Below are 24132 nucleotides of genomic sequence, written 5' to 3' on the forward strand. Positions count from 1 at the left end.
CGGACGGTTTAGTAGACATTGTGCAATCTGAGCAACGGGATACCTTTTGAAAATGTAGCCTACATTGACAAAATGTTTGTGCTGCTCACAACTGAAAAATGAGCAGAGACACCTGGGGAAATGTCCATTGCTTTGTCTATCTTATGACAGCAACCAAGTCCCAGCCCCGTCCCCCGGCATTCTACTCACTGTCCAGGATGACGCCCACCAGGGGCTCATTGTCCTTGTTGAGGATCTCCCACAATGCAAAGGGCTCTTTGGGGGTTTCAGGCAGCAGGCGGAACAGCATGGTGATGGTGTAATCGGAGGGCAAGCCCTCAGGGTGGATAAACCTGGAGTGGAAAGTTCACAGAACAATAGGCTCTAGTCTGAACGTACTGCAGGTTTTGTTGTACTGTAGCACCTTCACCGAGTTCAACTGTTGTTAAACACATTTTCAAATGCTGTTTCAACTTGCCAGTTAAATTCTTTCAATAGTGTCTTTCAATTCGAAAGAGAGGTTAGGAGCAGGAAGCTATTGTTTCTCCCTACTGTATTTGGACCACATTTGCTGCATTATAATTTGAGAATGGAACACAAAATGACTATGCTTTGTGTGATGTGGTGTGGGGATTGTTGCAGATAAAGGAGAGGAAATAGACCAGGCAAGGCCAGCTGTCTGTCATTATCACCACCTCTTCATTGTAATAACAGCATTGTTAGGCCACATGACAGGAAAAGAGAATTAAATTCAGGGGAGTAGGGTTAGTTGTATGCTATAAGGTGATGTTTTTGTTATCATTGGGTAAGTGTTGCCAATACTTAAATACATTGTCATAAAGTTATAATATATATGAAGTGTCATGTACTTGTGTTATGCAACCTGTACCATTGTAGTTCCTGACATTTTGTCACTTTGGACAAGAGCATCTACTAAATTCTACATGATTGATGGAAGATAATGCACTGTAATGCCTTTTAGTTAAGATGCTAGTTTCCATACTTGGTGGGCTGGGCGTGGAGGGAGTTGTTGTGCAGTCGAAAGCAGGGGAAGCTGTTGAAGGTGCCAGGCTCCATGGACACTCCTGATACACGTCCATACAGACCCTCCACCAGGCCAAACATCTCCATCATCCTGAAACCTGCAGCCACAACATAAACAACCGTGAGTCGGTGTAAAAGCAGATTTATCCATACACAGTTGTCTACTGATAAGTAAAAATAATCTGTTTTATCATGACTTCTCAATACTGGGCTTCTACTTCTTATCATTAAAGATATTCTGACTTACTAGTACACACTCGGAAACAGGCCATTTTACGCAGTGTTAATGGTACGGGTTGACACTTCAGAGTCCAGTGTTTGAAATTATCTGTGTCAACTGTACTGTCCCTGTCCAGTTTACAGTGATGTTGTGCATAACAGTTATACTGGGGTCGGAACTAGTCAACGGGTCAGAGAGTAGAGGTCTTGACTGTGCCCTATATGCTAGGAGGCATGAAGAGGTTCTATAAGTAAGCATGCTCCAGTCTCTAACCTGGCAAGGTACTGCCACTCATCGCCACCGAAGGACAAGCTGAAAGACAAAACATTTATGTCACTCCATGGATAAAAATAGACACAACAATATGCCCCTTCCCTGTTTCCAAATAACATGGATGTAGGACTCACTGGCAGTGGCAGCCTCACAAACAAAGGTGACCAGCTTTTCCTCAATTTTCTGGAAGGCGTCTAAATCGTCCACAAAGAAAACGTGTCTCTCGCTGGGCTTGCTGGCGATGCTCACCAGCTCCCCGTAGTCCGCATCCGCAAAACCAATGGCAAAGACAATGTACCCTGTGAAGAAGGCAAGCACACATTATTGCCTATTGTGTGTAATGTGCATGCAAATATAGAACATTTTGGTGGACTAACATATACAGATACTTTTTTTGTACCACCTTCTATTCAATTGAATTCTCGCATCATGTGCATTACCTTCCATCTGCATCTCTTTGGAGACCTTGTTGACATCGTCCTGAGAGCGCCCGTCAGTCAACACCACCACTACTTTGGGGATGCCCCTCCGGATGCCTCCCCCCACCGTGAAGATGGTGTCTTTCACATGCCGGATGGCTAGCCCTAGAGTAAGGGAATTAGCAGGAGGGATGAAGGGAGGGGTGGAGGGAGAGAGAGAGAGAGAGAGAGAGAGAGGGAGGAGGGGAAGATGAAGAGAGGAGTTGCACTCAAAGTGAGATTGACAGCAGGATTTAGCCAGGTTACTTGGTAGAGGATCATGGTTTTGGGTTACCACTATCACTGCAAATGATTCAGCAAAAAAATATACAATGTAGTTATTATTCCCACCCCACCTGCAATTATACACATTACACACAAATACAGCAGAATCAAAGGAGAACACAATGCAACAATTATCATTACCAAGCGGACTTCTTTGTTGCACCCGTTTGGAAAAAAGAAAACATTGCTGGATGACTTGGAGAATGCATTATCGCTCCCCTTGGGGTTCCTGGGTTTGGTACTTAGAAACACTGATTAGTGACAGTGTCTCACTGTTCTCCGGAAGCCATGCTTGACAACTCTGGCCTGTCTGATTACAATGACGGATTCTTTTTTGGCAGGTTACAAAAGGAAAGTCAATAAGGGGTACTTCTGTTCATCTGGCGGCTACAGCTGTCTCAATGGGATTCAGTTATCCTGTTAATTAACTGTTATGGGAGTCCCTTTAGAAATTCTAAGAAAAATCAATGGGGACTTAATGTATGCAGAGTAGTTATATGAAAACTCCTCATTGGTAGGGAGTGAATAAGGTTTGACTTTAATAAAGTCTACTTGCCTGTCTTGGTGTTCCCTCCCTTGTAGGAGATGCGGTTAATGGCCTCTAGTAGCCTCTCCTTGTTGTCGTAGGAGTTGAGTTTGAACTCGGTTCTAGCATCGTCACTAAACTGGACAATGGCCACCTGGCAGGAGAAAGATACTATGAGTTTAATGAAAACTGGGGCATTGTTCATAAAAGCACAGGTGACACAAGAGTCAAACATAAATGTACCTTCATACATTTTAAGACCATTAATTACAATTTATTTGAGTATATCACTACAGTACTGTAAATGCTAGCTTCAGGACCTCACCCATTGGTTGATCTAGGTGTCAATATTTACCTGAGTGCCATCTGGTCCAATGGTGTCAAGGGCTCCTGTGGTGCTGTACAGGAAGCGGATGATTTTCAGGAAGCTTTCATCCCCGATGCTCCAGGAGCCATCCACTAGGAACGCCAGGTCTGCCTTGGCTGCCTTGCAAACTGACATGAGAGAAGGAATGAGAGAAAGGAGCGAGAGAGGAGAGAGTGATAGAAGTAGAGAAAAGTAGGTGGAGGGAGGAGGAAGAGGGATAAAGGGATGAGGAGAAATGAGGAAAGAGGGGAGAGGGATGAGGAGTGAGAAAAGGAGAGGAAAAGAGGGGAGAGAGTGGAAGAGTGAGAGAAAAGAATATATAAACAGAGAAAGAGAGAGGGAGACTGAACAGGACATTTACATTTACAAGGCAATTAGAACATGCTCTTATCAAGAGCAATTTAAATTCAGTGCCCACAATAAGAGTTCCTACAATAGACAGCATATATAATACAAACTGACAAAGAAAGAGAACAATACACACACACACACACACACACACACACACACACACACACACTCTAGCCTCAAAAGGCAGCAGTGGAAGAATCACAATGGAGAATAGAGAGAGCTTTCTCATTCTCCACAGGTTACGAGAGAGGAGCTGCGATGATTGGCAATTATCTCAACAACTTCCCTCTCGCATATCAGCGCCAGCCAGGGACAGATTGACCAGTAGAATACCTCATTTCCTGTTGTTTACTGTTCTGCTCTGTCATTTTCAAAAGAACCAAAAATAATAACCAAGTTGCTAGTACGTGGGAAGCAAAGTGAACTAAAAGTAGCGTTTGTTGATGTTTCCTAGGCATACAATGACAATAATAAAACAATAACAATTACAGGCTTGGAAGTTCCAACAGAGGGGACTGAGTTCTCAGTTAACTTTTACAAGACTCATCCCGGGAAAGCTGTGTAGGAAAAAAGAAAACTGCTAAGATTATCGTTCTCTAAAACAGCAAATAAAGTTAAACTTTTACACATTTTCTACAAGTTTTTCTACAAGTATAATAATACATACATGCATGTGTTTGTTGGAGTATTGTAAATATTCTGTGAGATATTCTGACTTGAAACTCAAGACACAAGGTCACACAAGTTCCAGCTTATGGTATTATCTCATATGTGATCGTTTTTGAAAGTCTGAATAGATTTGTGATTATTCTAAAAGCACATTAAACAGATTTACTATCATTTCAGATGTCTGTAGTCATGACCGTGCAATAGACACTGCATTACATGAACTTGTATTAGATTCACATATTTGTGTCAGGAATCATTTGAGGTTTGAATGTCAGTCAGGGACCGGTTTAAAATTAACCAAGCAACCTGACAGAGTGATTTCCATGGTAACTGCCTGTTCTGAGGGCTCTTTAATTTACTCAAACCTTTCACCAAACAAAATTACAGTGCCTTCAGAAAGTATTCACGCCCCTTAAGTTTTTCCACATTTCCTTGTGTTACAGCGTGAATTTAAAATGGATTCAATTGAGATTGTTTTGTCACTGGCCTACACACAATCACACAATACCCCATAATGTCAAAGTGTCATTTCTTTGTTGTTGTTGACATTTTTTACAAATGAATTACACATGAATAGCGGAAAGGTCTTGAGTCAATAAGTATTCAACCCCTTTGTTACGGCAAGCCTAAATATGTTCAAGAGTAAACATCTGCTTAACAAGTCACGTTACAAGTTCCATGGACTCCACTCGATGTGCAATATTAGTGTTTAACATGATTTTTGAATGACTACCTCATCTCTGTACCCCACACATGCAATTATCTGTAAGGTTCCTCAGTTGAGCAGTGAATTTCAAACACAGATTCAACCACAAAGACCAGGGAGGTTTTCCAATGCATCTATTGGTAGATGGGTAAAAAAAGAAAGAAAGAAGCAGACATGAAATATCCATTTGAGCATGTTGAAGTTATTAATTACACTTTGGATGGTGTATCAATACACCCAGTCAAAGAGACATGCGTCCTTCCTAACTCAGCTGCTAAGAGAGCAAGGAAATCACTCAGGGATTTCACCATGAAGCCAATGCTGACTTTAAAACAGTTACAGAGTTTAATGGCTGTGATAGGAGAAAACTGAGGATGAATCAACAACATTGTAGTTACTCCACAATGCTAACCTAATTGAGTGAAAAGAAGGAAGCCTGTACAGAATAAACATATTCCAAAACATGCATTCTGTTTGCAACAAGGCGTTAAAGTAATAATGCAAAAAATCTGTCAAAGCAAACTTTTTGTCCTGAATACAAAGTGTTAGGTTTGTGGCAAATCCAATACAACACAATACTGAGAACCACTCTCCATATTTTCAAGCATAGTGGTGGCTGCATCATGTTATGGGTATGCTTGTAATCATTAAGGACTGGGGAGTTTTCAGGATAAAAAAAGAGACGGAATGGCGCTAAGCACAGGCAAAATCCTAGAGGTTCAGTCTGCTTTCCACCAGACACTGGGAGATGAATTCACCTTTCAGCTGGACATTAACCTAAAACAAAAGGCCATATCTACACTGGAGCTACTTACCAAGAAGACAGTGAACGTTCCTGAGACCGCTGCGCCACTCGGGAGACCGATCAACAACCAATTTGACAGAGTTTGAAGTATTTTGAAAATAATAAATGGGCAAATGTTGCACAATCCAGGTGTGGAAAGCTCTTAGAGACTTACCCAGAAAGACTCACAGCTGTAATCACTGCCAAATGTGATTATAACATGTCTTGACTCTGGGGGTTGAATACTTATGTAATCAAGATATATTAGTGTTTATTTTTCAATCGTTTTTTTCAATGTTAGAAATGTTCTTCCACTTTGACATTAGAGTATTCTGTGTAGATTATTGACAAAACATTACAATTAATTCCATTTTAATCCCACTTCGTAACACAACAAAATGTGAAAAAAAGTCAAGGGATGTGAATACTTTCTGTAGACCCTGTATGTTAATTAAGGTTCATGCCACTAAGTGAGTTGAACAAAAATACATAGATAATCTACCATAGGGGATATCTCTACACTATCTATTTGCCGATGGGTGGGGACTTGTGAGCATTTTAGTGCAAAATTGCTGCGCTACATCACCCAGGTAGATGTTCACAATGGACAGTATTAGTTCCCCTTACCCCATAAAGGAACACGAAGGGCTTTGAGGCCAAGCCAAAAGCACTATAGCTTACTAAACGCAATACAGACCTAAAGTTTTTCTCTCCAGCAGCCCAACCAAGCATCAGTGTTAACTAGGGGAAACACTGATGACATCGGTACTGGTCTACCAGATAGGAATGGAATGGACCACACTCGGACCAACAGGTATGTGTTTACAACACGCTTTTTGTCTTACCTTCCTTGGTTGAGGGTATTGTGGGAGGAGGGGTGGTAGTGGGCGGCCTGGTGGGTGCCGGGGTGGGAACAGGGACTGTATGAAAGCAATGACATAAGACACACACAAATCATTATGACATCCTCATTAGTTTGTCATTAGTATGTCACCTCACCTAACCACATGCTTGGTGAGGCTTTCATTTACAGTAAAAAATAAAAATGGCTACAGACAGAAGATACCACATGATACCACATCTATCACATGATAGAAGAATCAGAAGGAATTCAGAGAATAAATCCGAGATGGTAGCTTATGCTTAGCAGCATGCCGAGTTGATGATTAAGTTACCCATATACAGTAATTTGCAAGCTTGATCACTACCAACAGCGGCAGTCAAATTGAAATGAATTTAAACATTTTTATCTAGCTCTGGAACCCTGCTGAAACTCGCATATACTTTACCGCCGTAGTTATTCAGCTACATGAAACTGGGAATTACTTTTGATAGCAGCCTGCAAGGCCGCCTGGGGAATCGCAGGGTAATTTAAAAAAGGCCTTTAGCTCTAATCTGCATCAAAACAAAGCTATAAATCAGTGTCTACACTTAGAGTAAAGCAATTCAATGCAAACAAATGCCTGGTGGGTTAGAGAGAGTGCCTTGATTACTGTTGTGGTTGGCTACAGACCGAATCGTGATTCATTCCTGGGAGAGGCATTCAAGTGCCTCCCAGGAGGCTAATAATGTCTTGAAAATATTGTATATGTTGTGATTGTCTGTAAGACATGTTGATGTACTGTATGTTTGGTGTGGATAATGTTGTAACGACGTTGCTACAGTCTAGAGGGAATACTTTTTTTGTTTATGTTTTAACTAAAAACTTTGGGGCGCCAAAATAAATCACTTCGGGGCTGGTTTTGGCCGGCGTGCTGCCGGTTGCCGACCCTTGAGCTAGACTGTTGAGGTGATGTTGGAACTTATGTCGTCACAACATTGTAAGAATCCTTCCTGAGAATAGTAGCAAGACGGTTGTAGGGCTGTTGTAGAGTGTATACTAAGCAGCAGTTGATGGGGACACCTACAGGTTCTCTCTGTGGTGGTGACTGCAGGCCCCTCTGTGTCCTGGAGTTGGGCGTACACACTGATTTTGTACTGCGTGTTAGCCGTCAGGTCATTGAAGCAGTGCCGGGTGGCTCCTCCTCCCAGCCTTGCCTCCTGTTTATGTCCATCTAAAATGATGACAGAATAACCGTCACAATATGCACTGAGTGTACGAAACAGGAAACTGTTGAGCATGAAAAACCCAGCAGCATTGCAGTTCTTCACACAAACCATGTATTAAGACCGGTGCCTCTTACACAAACTGTTCGGGGTTATTCAAATATCTGGCAACCCGAGCAGTGGCCTTTCCATGAGTAGAATCTCATTATGAGGTCTCCTGTGGAAGTGGTGGGTTCATTTCTCACCCCAGAATTTTAATTTCGGAACCTTCCCCTTAAGGCCTCAATTTAAGCCAATTTCACTCATACACCGAGGTGGTATTTTCTTTGGGTAATTATATATTTATCTAGCCATCATAAATCCTAATTTGGGCTTAATACCGGCTGATAGATCTAATATTTCAGGAGCTCCCAACGGTAATGCTGCGAAATTGCAATGTGCGAAACGCTACACGATAATAATGATGTTTGGGTCTCAGTGTTAAACTTGATGAATTGCTCGCATTATTTTCCTATTTGGCAGATGATACTCATATTGGGATCAACACAGCATTGATAAGACATTGACATTTTAAATGTTTCATTGCTGAAATATTCCATGCCATCTGTTGCATAAATCCCACTATATGCTAACTGTATATTAGGATAAATTGATCATTGAATGTCATGAATTGTCTAGAATTAGATTAATGCCAGGTTCTTTCATTAATTCAGGATGTGTTTTGTTTTATCATATGGACTGGAATACTAAACTCAGCAAAAAAAGAAACGTCCTCTCACTGTCAACTGCATTTATTTTCAGCAAACTTAACATGTGTAAATATTTGTATGAACATAACAAGATTCCACAACTGAGACATAAACTGAACAAGTTCCACAGACATGTGACTAACAGAAATGGAATAATGTATCCCTGAACAAAGGGGGGGTCAAAATCAAAAGTAAGTCAGTATCTGGTGTGGCCACCAGCTGCAATCAGTACTGCAGTGCATCTCCTCCTCATGGACTGCACCAGATTTGCCAGTTCAGTGCACCTGCACACTGACAGTTGGTTGGAAGTCTCACGTCTGTGAGGTGATAATTATGACTTAGAAGATAAAAGGCGCTTACAATATTTTCCTGAATATAATTTTTTGCCTCATAATGTTCTGCTTTGCGGCAAATACAGTATCTAGTTAACTACAAGCTGAAACAGAAGTATCTGGAACTTCCCCTGTCAGAGCACATTGAACCAGAAACCCAATTGTTACATTTTTTCAAAAAGTTGCAATGAGGTGCAATTACGGTCATCTGCATAACAAGTATATCTTGGCTAGCCAACGTTCACTTATTTAACCATAGGATATGTAAACGTCAACTAAGCTCGCCTGTTAAAAAGCCATGTAGGCCTAATGTATATTATTCGAAACTGAAACCCAAAATATAGCCCCCAGAGTCTGTCCTATTGATGTTATATCTTATGCTTTATACTGTTTATAATATAGCATAATTTAACATGGTATATCATAGCATTTTAATATTGTTCAAATGCTATGATATACAAATGACAATCCCCCAGTTCCTTATACAGTTCTGCTGGGGAAGTGTGAAATCCCTGTCGGTATTACAAGTGAATCTTCCTCCCTGCAGGTTTCCGTGTCCCAACCGAGATTCCCTGCCAGGAGCATAATTCCTGACCGGGATCACATGTGGATTCTAGGGGGGAGCTGACAGCCTTATCCACATGGAGACGTGTGGCCGCATGGTAATCACCTCCTTCCACTAGAGTGGCTGTGTCAGTGTGTGGGGAATACCAATGTGGATTTGGTTGCATATAGTGTACTGTACAGTGTACGTCTACACACAGAAGTAAGGGCATACTGTCAAGGAGAGGGTGTGGATATTGTGCTGCCATGACAAATGACTTGCTTATAGTAAGCTCAATACTGTAAAAAAAAAAAGTTATTGGAACAGGGCAAATTTATGTGTGTATGTGGTTGTGTGGTGCTGGGCACTCACTGAGCAGCGACTCGATGACCACACGGTACAGAGTGGCGTGGCGGTGGGAACTCCACTGGGCACACATGCTGTTCATCCTCACCTGGTAGGTGTTCAGATTGGTCACTCCCAGGTATACTGTGACAGAGAGACAGACATAAAAAAAAAATGTTTTAAATAGTGTTAGCAGACCCATCATACTGGAAGCCATTTCACAACAGGCCTAAGACTGAAAAGAATGTTTATGGATCAGTATTCAGTAGATTGTTGTGCTATACTGCAACATAGTGGAATATAATCATGTCATCGTGACTTGACTTTAACCAGAGCAGTGATGGTAAATACACCAGTGATATCTGCAGAAGTGACTAAATGATAAAGCCCTGCAATATAAACATATCCTTAACGATAATGAGCAGACATCTATCGTCAGGCAGTGCATCTATCGCCACACAGCATATGTCTCCATTTGGGTTGGACTCTAAACATAGTTATTTGGGGAGTTGAAATATGGTGCCGGTATCTTACTCCTAATGATCAGCAGTACAAATCCATTTATGCAAATGTTGCATGCATTTCTTAATCTCATTCTTGCATGCTGCTATCGATTTGAATATTTCAGTGGGACATACATTTGCAGTTTCATTCCAAAATGCAATATATACATTTTCAGAAATGTTGGTAAATTCATTTTTTAAAGAAATGATGAAACATATTGATGTGTTTTTTTCACTATCTAATCAAGGGGTTTTCAATGACAGACATGTATTTGTTTAACATCTGTCACTTGATGGTTTCATTTCAGAGAGACAAATAATCATGTTTTTTTGCAAAATATTTGCCTCAATCTCAGAGAAATAAGTAGTACTGGTCACGCCCTGACCATAGACAGCCATTGTTTCTCTATGGTGTAGTAGGTCAGGGTGTGACTAGGGGGTAGTCTAGTTTATTATTTCTATGTTGTGTTCTAGTTTATTTTTCTATGTTGGTGTTTTGTATGATTCCCAATTAGAGGCAGCTGGTAATCGTTGTCTCTAATTGGGGATCATATTTAAGTAGCTATTTTTCCCACCTGTGTTTGTGGGATACTGCTAAGTTTCAGTGAGTCAAATGTAACAAACAGCTAAATGTAACAGAGAAATGTACAAATTATACATTTGTGAACTTAATATATATACCGTATATTTTTTAAATAAATTCAATAAAGTATTATGAGATCTGTATGTAAAACATTTACATTTGACATTTTAGTCATTTAGCAGATGCTCTTATCCAGACATACAGTAAGTGCATTCATCTTAAGATAGCTAGGTAAGACAACCACATACAGTATCACAGTCAAATATACATGATATGGATATTCCATTCCAGCTAAACAATGGCTATATAGCATTTTGCTACACACATCTAACACATCTAAAATATATCAATAAAAAATCTGAGAACAGTAATATTTTACCCACGCATGAAAGTATCCATAAGCAATCATTTCTAATTAAAAAACACAAACGTGAAAAATTGGTGGATATAGCGTTTTGTAAATAAACTCCATTTAATTTGGGGAGCTTGGAGTAAATTATGTCCATATTTTGTATTCAGTCACAGAAACTAATTTACTCACAACTGTTCGGTAAATAATCTAATCGGCATATCTTGGACCATGCATATTTCCCAATGCATATGAATAAATTAATTAACGTTTACACAAGTAGACTGTTACATAATTCTTAACATACAATACAACAATTCATTGACTTTCACAACGTAACTATACACATAAATGACTGTAAAACAAGGAGATCTTGAACATGACATTGAGCTATCCCCATTGTTTCTTACTGTAGTGCAGGGTTCATTAACATGCTCACTCTGTGTCAGTCAGGCATCAAACTCCACCCAAGAGACACCCCTATCCTGATTGCTATATCTCTATCTATGCCCTTCAAATCACGCACTACCCAAGCGTGCTTTACTTAATTATCATGCACAAGGTGAGATCGTAGTTATGTGCAAACGAATGCGAGTCTCTAGTTTCCACTCCCCCTTCCAATCTGATTATCTGGGAGCTGCCAGCCCTAATAAGACAATGATCTCCGTTACAGTGCTGGGTTGCTGACACTGGTACTACATTAGGCACGCCTGCCTGGCCACTTGATATCATTGTGGCGGCTGCAGTCTCCGATGGAGTGAAGCTGTGATACTCAATAATTCGCACTGATTCAATCTCAGACAGCACCAGTTGACCTAGATGTGATCCAAACGATGCTTGCTGGGAAAGTTGGGGATTCAAATTAGAGAGGGAGGCAGGTAGCCTAGTGGTTAACAGCGTTGGGCCAGCAACGCAAGGAAAGTTGTTAGTTTGAATCCCCGAGCCGACTAGATGAAAAATCTGTTGATGTTCCCTTGAGCAAGGCACTGAACTCCTAAGTAAGTCGCTATGGATAAGAGCGTCTGGAAAATGTAGAGGGGCCAACCTGGAAAGAGGATGATGAATAACGGAAGTGTATTTGACAAACATTGTGCCCCAATCACCTTGACAGTGATCAATGTGACCAGAAAGTGTTTAATAAATTAATTAAGTTTGTTATGCACAAAGGGGATAAGTAAGTAATTATGCAGTCACAGTATACACAGTATCCATTCTGGAATCCTGCTCTACTTGGAGGTGTTGTGTTGAATAATCGATTAATTAACATATATCCATTCTCGAGTCCCATTCTACCTGGGGCTGCTGATAGTCTACTCACGTGTCCTGGCCTTGCCAGTGAGGGCCTCGCTGGAGCCGGTGGTGTAGGAGGCGATGACCCTGACGCCGTACTCTGTACCGCTCATCAGGTTCAGGATCAGCATGGTGTTCACGTCCTCGCCCACAAAGGTCTCCAGAGCAGGTCCCGGAGCTGTGAAAAAGAGAGGGTTTGGTGTGTGTGTGTGTGTGTGTGTGTGAGAGAGAAAGAGCTCACATTCACCACCACACATACTACAGCACACTGCTTGCAGAATTCAAAGGCTACTCTCGCCTAAGGAGCATTTAAGACGTTATTGATTTTTTGCAGCTGACTGTGATTGCTAGAATTTCATGAATACCACATTGTATTAAGTGTGAATTGGAGTTTGAGTAGTGGGTTGTCAGTCAGAAAAAAGCTTTAGACATCATTGTGTGGAATGTTTTAAACATGTTTTGTGTCAAGGCGATTTTTCCATCTAGCAGATATATAAATAGGGTGGTAGGAATTTCTCTTTTACTAAACATTTCGTGCTTAGAAGGTGATGAACTGACCAGATCACATATGAGTGGGATCACAAGCGTAGGAGGTGGCCCAGAATATCATCATTTGTAGTTAACACAATATATTGAATGAGGGTTCATGCACTTTCACAACATGTGTTTGTGTGTAGTAGTAGTAGTATTAGTAGTATTGGCATTAGTAGTAGTAGTGGGAGTAGTAGTAGTATTAGTATCGGTATTAATATCAGCAATAGTAATGGTTGTATTAGTATTAGTAGCAGTACTAGTAGTAATTGTAATTAGTAGTAGTAGTAGTAGTAGTAGCAGTAGTAGCTGTAAGAGTAGTAGTTGTAATAGTAGTTGTAAGAGTAGTAGTTGTAAGAGTAGTATTTGTAGTAGTAGCTGTACCTTTAGTTGTAAGAGTAGTAGTAGTAGTAGTGGTAGTAGTAGTAGTTGTAAGAGTAGTAGTAGTAGTAGTAGTAGTAGTATGATATATCTGTTTTATATGCAGCATTGATGTGTGTTGTAGGGTTTTTGTGGGTTAGATGGGCTATCATTTGAAATAAGCAGTACTGTGTGTGTGTGTGTGTGTGTGTGTGTGTGTGTGTGTGTGTGTGTGTACCAGAGATGGGTTTGTAGACAACCCTGTAGCCCATAGTTGGGGATGGGGGTGTGTCCCAGGTGATACGGAAGCGGTTGTACCATTCCTCCGACACTCTCAGGTTCCTAGGAGCAGACAGTGGCACTGCAGGATGAATGAAAGAGCAAGGGAAAGAGAGAATGAAATTAGAGATGGATAGAGGGGGGGAACGTATGGAGACATGAGACAGATAGATATAGAGAAGGAATCAGAGGAAAAAAGAAAGAGAGACAGAGAGGGATAGAGAGAGATAAAGGCATAGTGCGAGTGAGCGATGGACAGAAAGAGAGAACAGAACACACTCAGAGAAAAGGTACATTTTCATCAAGTACAGTAATGAATTGTAGATGAGAAACTCTGTGTACATATGAGTCACTCAGTCTCCTGTCCTAAAAAGAGAAGCACGTTGGCAGTTCTAAACCTGATACACATCTGATGGGCTTTTAGATGACTAACTTTGAGTCACAGCCTCACAGCGTTGGACTGAATTACAACTGGATTCAGTAGTGTTAGCAGAACTTGTCCAGACCTGTTCCATACAATACAAATCATATACACACACACACACACAACCAATGTGACACGTCGTTTGAGGGATTAGCCTAATTTTTCATTCTTAAAGGGGACTGTCATTTTCAGAGCAGGGAAAATAAAAAGCAACTACTCATGTTTGCATTTGAGGAAGAATGTAAATGTGAAATCCATAAAAATGATTTTGCTAAGCTTCTGAAAACCTCCACAGGAGGAATTACCATCTCCTGTCAAATCAACAGTTTATTTAAGCCTACGAGAGCTCCCTGATGTAGAGGTGAAGAGCTTCCATTGGATTATTCAGTATGTGTCAATGATATACAGAGCATGGTGAGGGTTCATGAACTACCTAACTAACTCAATCCCCATGTGCAACACTGGTTGTTTTACCTGCTGGGTCTTTAAAGTTCCATATTCCACATGAAAGAAGAATACAGAAGCACAGAGGCTTCCATTGTGCCGAAGAGAACAGAACACATATCTCAGAGTCCGAGCCTGTCACTAAAATGTCACCACGGAGAGAAGGTCATGCAGACAGACTTACAGGTGCGTCCCATGCGGCTGACACCGGGGCCATCTCCGTCGGTGTAGACCGGGGTGACCGTCACCTTGTACTCCGTGTCAGACAGCAGTGGCTGCAGCAGCAGGCTGTTCTGACCACCGGGGACCATTTTCTAGAACACAGATACACACACAACTGCAAATCACGATACTAGGACGAGCTTCTGGTATTGTCTGGAGTGGAGGCCGGTTAAGGGACATGCTGGGTCGATGTGACTGGTGATTAAATGTACTGGAGTTGTATCAGAGGAACAGATGAAGCTAGTAGGTAGCCTTGCACCAGACATGTCTGTGCTGTCTTTCCAACTCCCAAACTATGGTCATTGTTTGGCATGACATGTAGAGGTGAAGTCTGGGACCAGGCGAGCTAATAGGAGCACTGTGATGGCTTTGTTTTTAGTGATAACAGAAAGATCAACTGATCTGATTTCTGTTTTCGCATCTTCATGTCCTTACGTCATGTGCAATAACGTGTGATAGTGAGTGAATGAACATGCTGTATTGGAGAAAACCATTCAGCAAATGACTGATTGAATTGAATTATTAAGGCCATGATACAAAATTGAGCAGACACGAGATTAAGTTAATACTGTATCTAGGAGAAACTCTAGTCTAGGACTTTTAGGCAATCAGTGAATGACAAGAAAGAATACCTCCCCCAAATAGTTAAGAACATGTCAGGTCTACACTTGAGCAGAAAACTAGAATTTGAATCATACTGGCTCTGGTTGCGTATGAATCTTTGTATGTACATAATAAACATGAATTAAACTATTATTAATTCATATCCACATCTAATAGCTGACAGGAATATAGATTTAAACAGCAATTCATTGCAAAGTCATATAGGGGGTACTAACAGACATAGAAATGTACATGAAGTTAGAAATCACAAATAATGCTAAGCTTGCCTTCCTACAAAAGAAAACAAGTATGTTTTTTGGGGTACTTTGCCCCCAATTTATGTACAATTTTAATAATAAATAGACATTGAATTTGAAATGAAGGTATAGACTACCTAGACACTGATATCAGTAAATTTAATTGGGAAATAGTTTTAAAAATATACTTTTAAACTTTCAGGAGTTAGGCTATAGAAGTTAATTGAGTATTGCACAGTGCATAACTCGACATGTGAACACTGTGAATTCGTAATGCAGGCTGTCTAATTTCAGAATCACCTAGAATGTTTGTCATTTCTGGACTAAAGCCACTCCTCCTCTTCTCTCTCTCTCTCTCTCTCTCTCTCCCAGGCATCTTCTTTTTCTCTTCCTCTTCCCTCTCTCTCTCTCTCTCCCAGGCATCTTCTTTTTCTCTGTCTCTCTCTCATCCACTCTCCATTCCTCCTCTCATTCCTGTTTGCATTCCGAGCGTGTGCGGTCTAGCCTTGCCTCCGTCCCAAAAAGTTTCACAGCCATGACAAGCGGCGAGCGGCGAGCTTGACAAATCAATTTCAGGCAAACGTGATGAAAATAGCAGTTAGCTTTTTCGAAGGGGGGGACCGCAGGACGGAGTGCGACCCGAATGGCCGAGTCCCAATGCCACCGCAGTTGCCAAATTAGATTATTTTTATTATGCGGCCGCTCCCTCATAAACTATTTATAATTTGGGCGGTTCAATCTAGTTTGGAATGAAGTATCTGTGAAGAATGCAAACTATCAATCACATTGACTTTGCTACAGAGTAGAGCTGTGGGTTCCACTCTACTGCTTCTATTGCTGGGCTGGCCTTTAGTGAACTGTGATTGGATAGGAGTTGTTCAGGCTATGTGGTGTTGGAAGTTGCCGGTGATTTGAGAAACCAAATGCAAGGCTTCAGCGACTTTTCCGAGTTTTCCTGTACTATAGCATTGGACTAGGAATGAATTGTTGTTTTGTCATTGAAATCCTATTTGAAGACACAATTTCATTGTATTGTTTTCCATTATTATCTCTCAATGAGGCTGTAACATTGGCTTGGGACACCGCATCACAAAATCAGCAAGGTTCATCCAACAGATAAGTAATACTTATCGACTACATTCTCACCGGACTTCAACATTCTGATATCAATAGATAAGGAATCTGATTAAACACTATATCACTAGGCATCTGGCATAAACGCTTAAAGACTACCATACAACCCCAATCTCTAGGAAGTGTTTATGGAAGTGTTTGTGTGTGTGTGTGTGTGTGTGTGTGTGTGGGGTGGGGGGGTACTAACAGACAACAAAGTCTCCTCTGTCTGCATCTTACCGTCTCCTCGGCACGATCGCCCCTGGCGGTGACATAGGCGACGCGGTACTGACGCACATTGCGGTCCTGCAGCTCCCAGGACACCTCCATGCTGAAGGTGGTGTGATCACTAAGCAGGAGGTTCCTCGCACCCAGATGCACAACTGGGAGAGAGAGGGAGATGGGTAGAGGGAAGGCGGCATGGAGGAAAGGAGGGAGCGAGGATACAGGAGGTTGGAGGAAGGTAGAAAAAGAGGGTAGTGAGGGTGGAGGGAGGGGGAAAAAGGGAAGCGAGGATGAGTTGAGAAAGGGAGGTGGAAAATGGAGATAGGATAGAGACACCAGGTGGCTTTACTATGCAGACTGTGTGGTTGCATGCATACATTTGAATAAACACAATATTAATAGACTAATGATGCAACTGTGCAGAAAGAGAGGGCACACAAACACAGGGATCCTGATGAGATCATAGCTACATACAAGATGAAGAGTTTCAATCCAAAACTCTACATATCCATTTTCACAAATGTTGGTAAAGTTGCTTTTATTGTTTAAATAAATTATTAAAGAGATTGGTATATTTTTTCCCTATCTAATCATGGCATGGGGTTGTTCAATGACAGATGTGTTTAAAATCTATTACTTCATGGTTTAATTTCAGATACAAATAATCATGTTTTTTTTTAAATTTTTTTTTTAAAAAAAATGCAGTCAAATATACAGTCATAAAAAAACATTTTAGTCAGATCTAGGTGAGACAATCACATATCAGTCAAATATACAGGATCCGTACGTTCCATACCAGCCTATCAATGGATGTACAGCGTCTTGCAAAACAACACATTTTCTCAAATCTATGAATAAAAAAATCTGAGAAAATGTATATTTTACCGACACATGAAGGTACCCATAAGCAATAATTTCTGATGAAAAAACACAAATTAAGATTTTTGCGTTTTGGAAGTAAACTCTTTCCATTGATGATGGATGAGGTGAATTGCAATTTCAAACCAAGTGAAAAGCACTATATAAATGCAATCCATTATCACAATTATACATTACTATCACTATTATAAACAACAGGACAAGTTGAGGAAATTACTATTAAAAGCTCTCACAAAACTAACTTTATAAAAATCGATACAGTACATGACCGAAAAAAGATCTAGTTTACCTGCTGTGGTGGTAGCTCGTGTGGTAGTTGTGGTTGTAGTAGCTTTTGTGGTAGTCGTTGTTCTTGCCACTGAAAAACAGATACATTGGTCGGGTCAACCAATAAATCAATCAATTAATGAATACATTTTGATTTGTATAGTGAGCATTTCAGAAGAAGAATTAGAGGAGATATACACTATATATACAAAAGTATGTGAACACCCCTTCAAATGAGTGGATTTGGCTATTTCATCCACATCTGTTGCTGACAGGTGTATAAAATTACACAGCCGTACAATCTCCATAGATAAACATTGGCAGTAGAATAGCCTTACTAAAGAGCTCAGTGACTTTCAACGTGGCACCGTCATAGGATGCTACCTTTCCAACAAGTCAGTTCTTCAAATGGTTGCCCTGCTAGAGCTGCTCCAGTCAACTGTAAGTGCTGTTATTGTGAAGTGGAAACATCTAGAAGCAACAACTGTGAAGTGGTAGGCCACACAAGCTCACAGAAGTGCATTGCAAAAATTGTCTGTCCTCGGTTGCAACACTCACTACCGAGTTCCAAACTGCCTCTGGAAGCAACGTCAGCACAAGAAGTCTTCGTTGGGAGCTTCGTGAAATGGGTTTCAATGACCTTCTTGACGATTCTGTACCTAAAACTTTGTGGCAATAGTTTGGGGAAGGCCCTTTCCTGTTTCAGCATGACAATGCTCCCCGAACTTGACTGGCCTGCACAGAGCCCTGACCTCAACCCCATCGAACACCTTTGGGATGAATTGGAACGCCGAGTGCGAGCCAGGCCTAATCGCCTAACATCAGTGCCCGACCTCACTAATGCGCTTGTCGCTGAATGGAAGCAAGTCCCCGCAGCAATGTTCCAACATCTAGTGGAAAGCCTTCCCAGAAGAGTCGAGGCTGTTATAGCAGCAAAGGGGGGGACCTACTCCATATTAATGCCCATGATATTGGAATGAGATGTTCGACGAGCAGGTGTCCATATACTTTTGGTCATGTAGTGTAGTTTTGACTTTAATGTCAATGTTTCAGCACAAAGGTGTTTCTCAAGACCAGTCTCAATGAACAATGCCCTGTAGCAAACATACAACACATGGGTAAAAAAGCTGTGTTGTGGACAAGCACGATTTTAACAAAGAGCAAGCAGTAGCACAGTGGCAACATTAAATCAATACAATAATCAATACAATCCCCAATGTTTAATTAACCCTGATTGGAGTGGAGTTTCCCTTAATTACCTGTTGACTCTGTGAGGGTCACGGCGTCACTTTCCTCCTCGTTTCTAAAGACAGCAATCAGAGAGACTTCGTACTCAGTGATGGGCCTCAGTCCAGTCAGCAGGTGGCTGTTCCTGTTACCATTCACTAGCATCTAGAGAGGGGGAGGGATGGAGGGAAGGGGGGGATGTAGTGAGAAGTTGCGTCAAAAATGTCAGATATTTCTGCTGCTACCGAATGGACTGGAATTCTACAGTCATCAAAAGGGCTTGAAAATAACACTGTAGCCCATTCCTGCGGTCAATGACCAAAAGCGCCGTCTGTGGCCACATGGGTGGAATGTTATTAATCATTTTCATAATTTCAAAGTTAATAAATATTATTTTTTTATAATCTATATCTGACATGGTGCAGGTGTCTTCTTTTTGTAAGCCCGTAACCATGTGTGTGAGGTGTTTAAACGCTCAGGGGTGTGATAGAAAGTATGCCGAGCAGGTTCCCAATAAGAAGCAGCTGTCTATCGTTGTCTCTGATTTGGAACCATACTTAGGTAGCCTGTTCCCACCTGTGTTGTGGGTAGTTGTTTTCTGTTTCGTGTGGTTTGCACCTGACGGAGCTGTTTCGGTTGTTCTCATTTGTTACTTTGTATTCAGTTCTATTTAATAAATATTAACACGTACCACGCTGCATCTGGGTCCTCACCTTCTTCCACCAACGGCCGTTACACAGATAGACAGAAACACAGACAGAGAACTATCCATCCATTCAACTAACCAACAGCCATCAGACACAGACCTCTTTAGTGTCTTCTCCTCTGGTTGGGGTCCAGGTGAGTCTGTAGAGGACCACGTCTTGGGCTGAGTGTTCCCAGGTGACCCTGAAGCTCTCTGTGGAGACTTCACTGGTCTTTAGGTTCAGAGGCTCTGGGACTGTCTCTGGATTACACACAAAGGGTAAAGATGCCTCAAAATAATGGAAGGAGAGCTCCACTTCACTTTGCATATGAGTGGTCATATTCACAGTCTGAACTCACTTTTAGATACACTTTATCACATGTAAGAAACTGTTCACTTACATCAGTGTTTCATTTTCAAATACAGCTGGATAATTTGTTAGCACTTTCCATAGAAATAGAATGCCCACCCATCACGGAATGTTGAATTGAATGGGAATGTCCGTTCCCAATAATTATATTTCTATGGCACTTTCTACAAGCCACAGCATTTAAAGCCTTTTTTTGGTGTATTATAAAGGCTGTTGTTGAAAGCCAAGAGCTGCCAATAGCATTGCTTATATGGGTAGAGACAGTCTTACTAGTGGTGAAGCTGTCAGTAAGGGGCTCCGCCTGGCCCTCGTCATAGATAGCAAAGATGGCCACCGTGTACTCTGTCAATGACGTCAGGTTCCTTAGCAACAGGGTGGTGATGCGGCCAACATCCATCTATAGCCACGGAAGAGAGAGGTCAGGGTTAACGGTCAGTGTGAGTCCCTCTATGTGACAATAAAACAGTATATATATTTTATTTAACTTATCTTATAAATTTGGTATCCATTCCAGTGATGCCTACTTTTCTATAAATCAGTCAGCACCAGATTATATATGACATTCTATCGGGTTTACATATGTGCAAGAAAAGTTATTTCTTTAGGGGGAAAGTCCGCAACATTAACATTAATACAATCTATTCATGGGTTTAAAGTCCAGCTACGTTATTGGCCAAGTGCCGTGAGCTCTCACCTCATTGGTCTGCACTCCGTTTGTCTTGACGTACATGATGCGATAGCCGTTGGCCTTCTTGGACGTCGCCTCCCAGGTGAGCCTGGCCGAGCTGTGGTCGACGTCGGAGAAGCGCAGGTTCCGCGCCGGAGTCAGGGGTACTGGGAGATGAAGGGTGGGGGGGTAGAGAACAGGAACACGGGTCAACCCTAATATAGTTGTAATTAAACACAATAACCTGAGTCACCCTCCCGCAGGTGCATGACGCGAGTGACTCTTTTTGATTGAGAGTTCCTCTCCGAGGAAAATAAAAGGGCAGGAGAATGGCCTTTTGCGGACAAAGTACATTCTCTGGCAGAGTTAGAATTTAACAAGGACCTTTAGGTAGGGCTAGAAGTCCTGCTTAAAATTACTCCTGTTCTTTCTTGCTGCGGATCATTCTCTTCAATTTAAATGAGGGTCAGCGTTTAGCTTTAGACGCAGGGAGCATGAAAAGGATGCAGTGAAGGTGGACTGGGTTCATGAAGGAATTGTACATTTTTAAAAGTTGGAGAGGAGGGTATTAAAGTTTGGCAAGGATCTATTCCTACTATACTTCAATGCTGTCATTTATTAAATGTGACAGATCACTCCAAAACATCAGTTTGTCAAATGTTTACAGATGTCCTAAGTGGTCTAATGTTGAGATGAGTTGAGAACACACAATCTGTTATTTAGATCATGTTACATACCTCCATTCCAAATGAACTGGACATACTAGCAGCATTTGTAGACAGTGTTTATCTTTCCCATTCTTTTGGGGTGGAGATAAATAGGCTGGATCTACACCACATCCAGAAAAGTTTAATTCAGGAGTGAACTGTTCCTTTTTAAGGCACTGTCCTGTTCCCTTAAAACAGACAGAACGTCTAAGGACAACTACTTTCTGAACTGTTTTCAAGCCTCTGTATATCTACAACACATGTCGTGACACCGCCCTTAGAAGTGCTCAAAGAAGGACAATAACACATTAACTAGCAAGGTGGTGACTGACAGTTGGTCAACGTCAACACTAAATTGATGCAACCGTAATAGCTCTGAAACACAAAATTAGCACAAGCACCGTTTTGTCAGCCTGTTTGTTACGTCTTGCTCTAAAGCTTGCCAGGGCTTGACATCAAGATGCAGGCAGAAGTATGCAAATTCACTAGGCCTGATGGCTAACAAAACATCTAAATACCTACAGTAAGTAAAAAATTAAATTAAAATTAAAGTATGGACACACTTTCTCATTCCAGGGTTTTAAAGTATTTAAAAAATATATACATTGTAGAATAGTGAAAACATCAAATCTATGAAATAACACACATGGAATTGTGTAGTAACCAAAAAAGTGTTATATTTGAGATTCTTCAAAGTAGCCACCCTTTGCCTTGATGACAGCTTTGCACACTCTTGGCATTCTCTCAACCAGCTTAATCTGGAATGCTTTTCCAACAGTCTTGAAGTAGTTGCCACATACGCCGAGCACTTTTTGGCTGCTTTTCCTTCACTCTGCGGTCCAACTCATCCCAAACCATCTCAATTGGGTTGAGGTTGGGTGATTGTGGAGGACAGGTCATCTCATGCAGCACTCCATCACTCTCCTTCTTGGTCAAATAGCCCTTACACAGCCTGGAGGTGTGTTGGGTCATTGTCCTGTTGAAAAACAAATGACAGTCCCACTAAAAGCAAACCAGATGGGATGGCGTATGGCTGCAGAAAGCTGTGGTAGACATGTTGGTTAAGTGTGCCTTGAATTCTAAATAAATCACCATCAGGGTCACCAGCAAAGCACCCCCACACCATCACACGTCCTCCTCCATGCTTCACGGTGGGAACTACACAAGCAGAGATAATCCGTTCACCTACTCTCAAACTTGGACTCATCAGACCAAAGGACAGATTTCCACCAGTCTAATGTCCATTGCTCGTGTTTCTTGGCCCAAGCAAGTCTCTTCTTCTTATTGGTGTCCTTTAGTAATGGTTTCTTTGCAGAAATTCGACCTGAAGGCCTGATTCACACAGTCTACTCTGAACAATCGATGTTGAGATATGTCTGTTACTTGAACTCTGTGAAGCATTTATTTGGACTGCAATTTCTTATCCACTGCAGCAGACGTAAGTCTTGTGTCTTCCATTCCTGTGGTGGTCCTCATGAGAGCCAGTTTCATCATAGCGCTTGATGGTTTTTGCGACTGCAGTTGAAGAAACTTTCAAAGTTCTTGAAATGTTCCGGATTGACTGACCTTCATGTCTTAAAGTAATGATGGACTGTCTTTTCTCTTTGCTTATTTGAGCTGTTCTTCCCATAATATGGACCACATAGGGCTATCTTCTGTATACCACCCCTACCTTGTCAAAACACAACTGATTGGCTTAAACACATTAAGGAAAGAAAGTTAACATATTCATTTTTAATACATTCCAGGTGACTACCTCATGAAGCTTGTTGAGAGAATGCCAAAGAGTGTGCAAACCTGTCATCAAGCCAAAGGGTGGCTATTTGAAGAATCTCAAATATAAAATATATTTTGATTTGTTTAACACTTTTTTGGTTACTATGTGATTCCATATGTGTTATTTCATAGTTGTGATGTCTTCACTACTAGCCTACAATGTAGAAAATAGTACAAATAAAGAAAACCCCTGGAATGAGTACCTGTGTCCAAACTTTTGACTGGTACTGTATATGTGTGTCTGCTTATTCATAATGTATATGAATCTGTGTGTACACGTGCATGCGTACGAGTGTATGAGGTGGTTACTCACGCGTGGTCTCCTGACTGGTCATAGGGTCACTGGCCTCCTCTCCGTACATGGCGTACACGGTCACTGTGTACTCTGTGTCTGGAGTCAGGTTCTCCAGTTCCACTTCGTTCACAGTCTCAGCCACTTTCACCTGCACAAACAGTCATCAGAGACCTTAGACAGGGTGACAGACAGGTACGCAGAGAGGTTGGCAAGGAGCAAGATATATACAGGGGGTTGATAGAGACAGAATATCAACCATCAAACAGACAAGGGCAAGGCAGTCACACCGCCAGATAAAGTGGCAGCCAGCCAGCCAGACGTGATACACGAGGGTGTGAAAAAAAAAAGTGCCTTTTCCTGCATTTTACAGAATGAACCATATTACCCCAAGATTGCAT

General features: G+C 41.4%; 1 protein-coding gene across 4 annotated transcripts in view; it reads right to left on the bottom strand.

The window, feature by feature from the left end:
• The window catches only part of col14a1b (collagen, type XIV, alpha 1b), an 83970-nt gene that overhangs the window by 25964 nt on the left and 33874 nt on the right, over positions 1-24132 (bottom strand). For all 4 annotated transcript variants that reach the window (XM_029658237.2, XM_029658240.2, XM_029658238.2 and 1 more), the window contains 20 exons: positions 23753-23882; positions 20984-21123; positions 20560-20686; positions 20041-20180; positions 19267-19399; positions 18030-18098; positions 16877-17019; positions 14626-14755; positions 13533-13655; positions 12432-12581; positions 9706-9822; positions 7570-7716; positions 6508-6582; positions 3141-3280; positions 2816-2939; positions 1957-2100; positions 1651-1815; positions 1517-1555; positions 983-1121; positions 190-332 (listed from right to left, as the gene is read on the bottom strand). In XM_029658237.2, coding sequence (XP_029514097.2) covers positions 190-332; positions 983-1121; positions 1517-1555; positions 1651-1815; positions 1957-2100; positions 2816-2939; positions 3141-3280; positions 6508-6582; positions 7570-7716; positions 9706-9822; positions 12432-12581; positions 13533-13655; positions 14626-14755; positions 16877-17019; positions 18030-18098; positions 19267-19399; positions 20041-20180; positions 20560-20686; positions 20984-21123; positions 23753-23882 — 2518 coding nt within the window. The remainder of the gene's footprint in view (positions 1-189; positions 333-982; positions 1122-1516; positions 1556-1650; positions 1816-1956; positions 2101-2815; positions 2940-3140; positions 3281-6507; positions 6583-7569; positions 7717-9705; positions 9823-12431; positions 12582-13532; positions 13656-14625; positions 14756-16876; positions 17020-18029; positions 18099-19266; positions 19400-20040; positions 20181-20559; positions 20687-20983; positions 21124-23752; positions 23883-24132) is intronic.

Source organism: Oncorhynchus nerka, linkage group LG4 (genome assembly GCF_034236695.1).
Source record: "Oncorhynchus nerka isolate Pitt River linkage group LG4, Oner_Uvic_2.0, whole genome shotgun sequence".
Lineage (NCBI taxonomy): Eukaryota > Metazoa > Chordata > Actinopteri > Salmoniformes > Salmonidae > Oncorhynchus > Oncorhynchus nerka.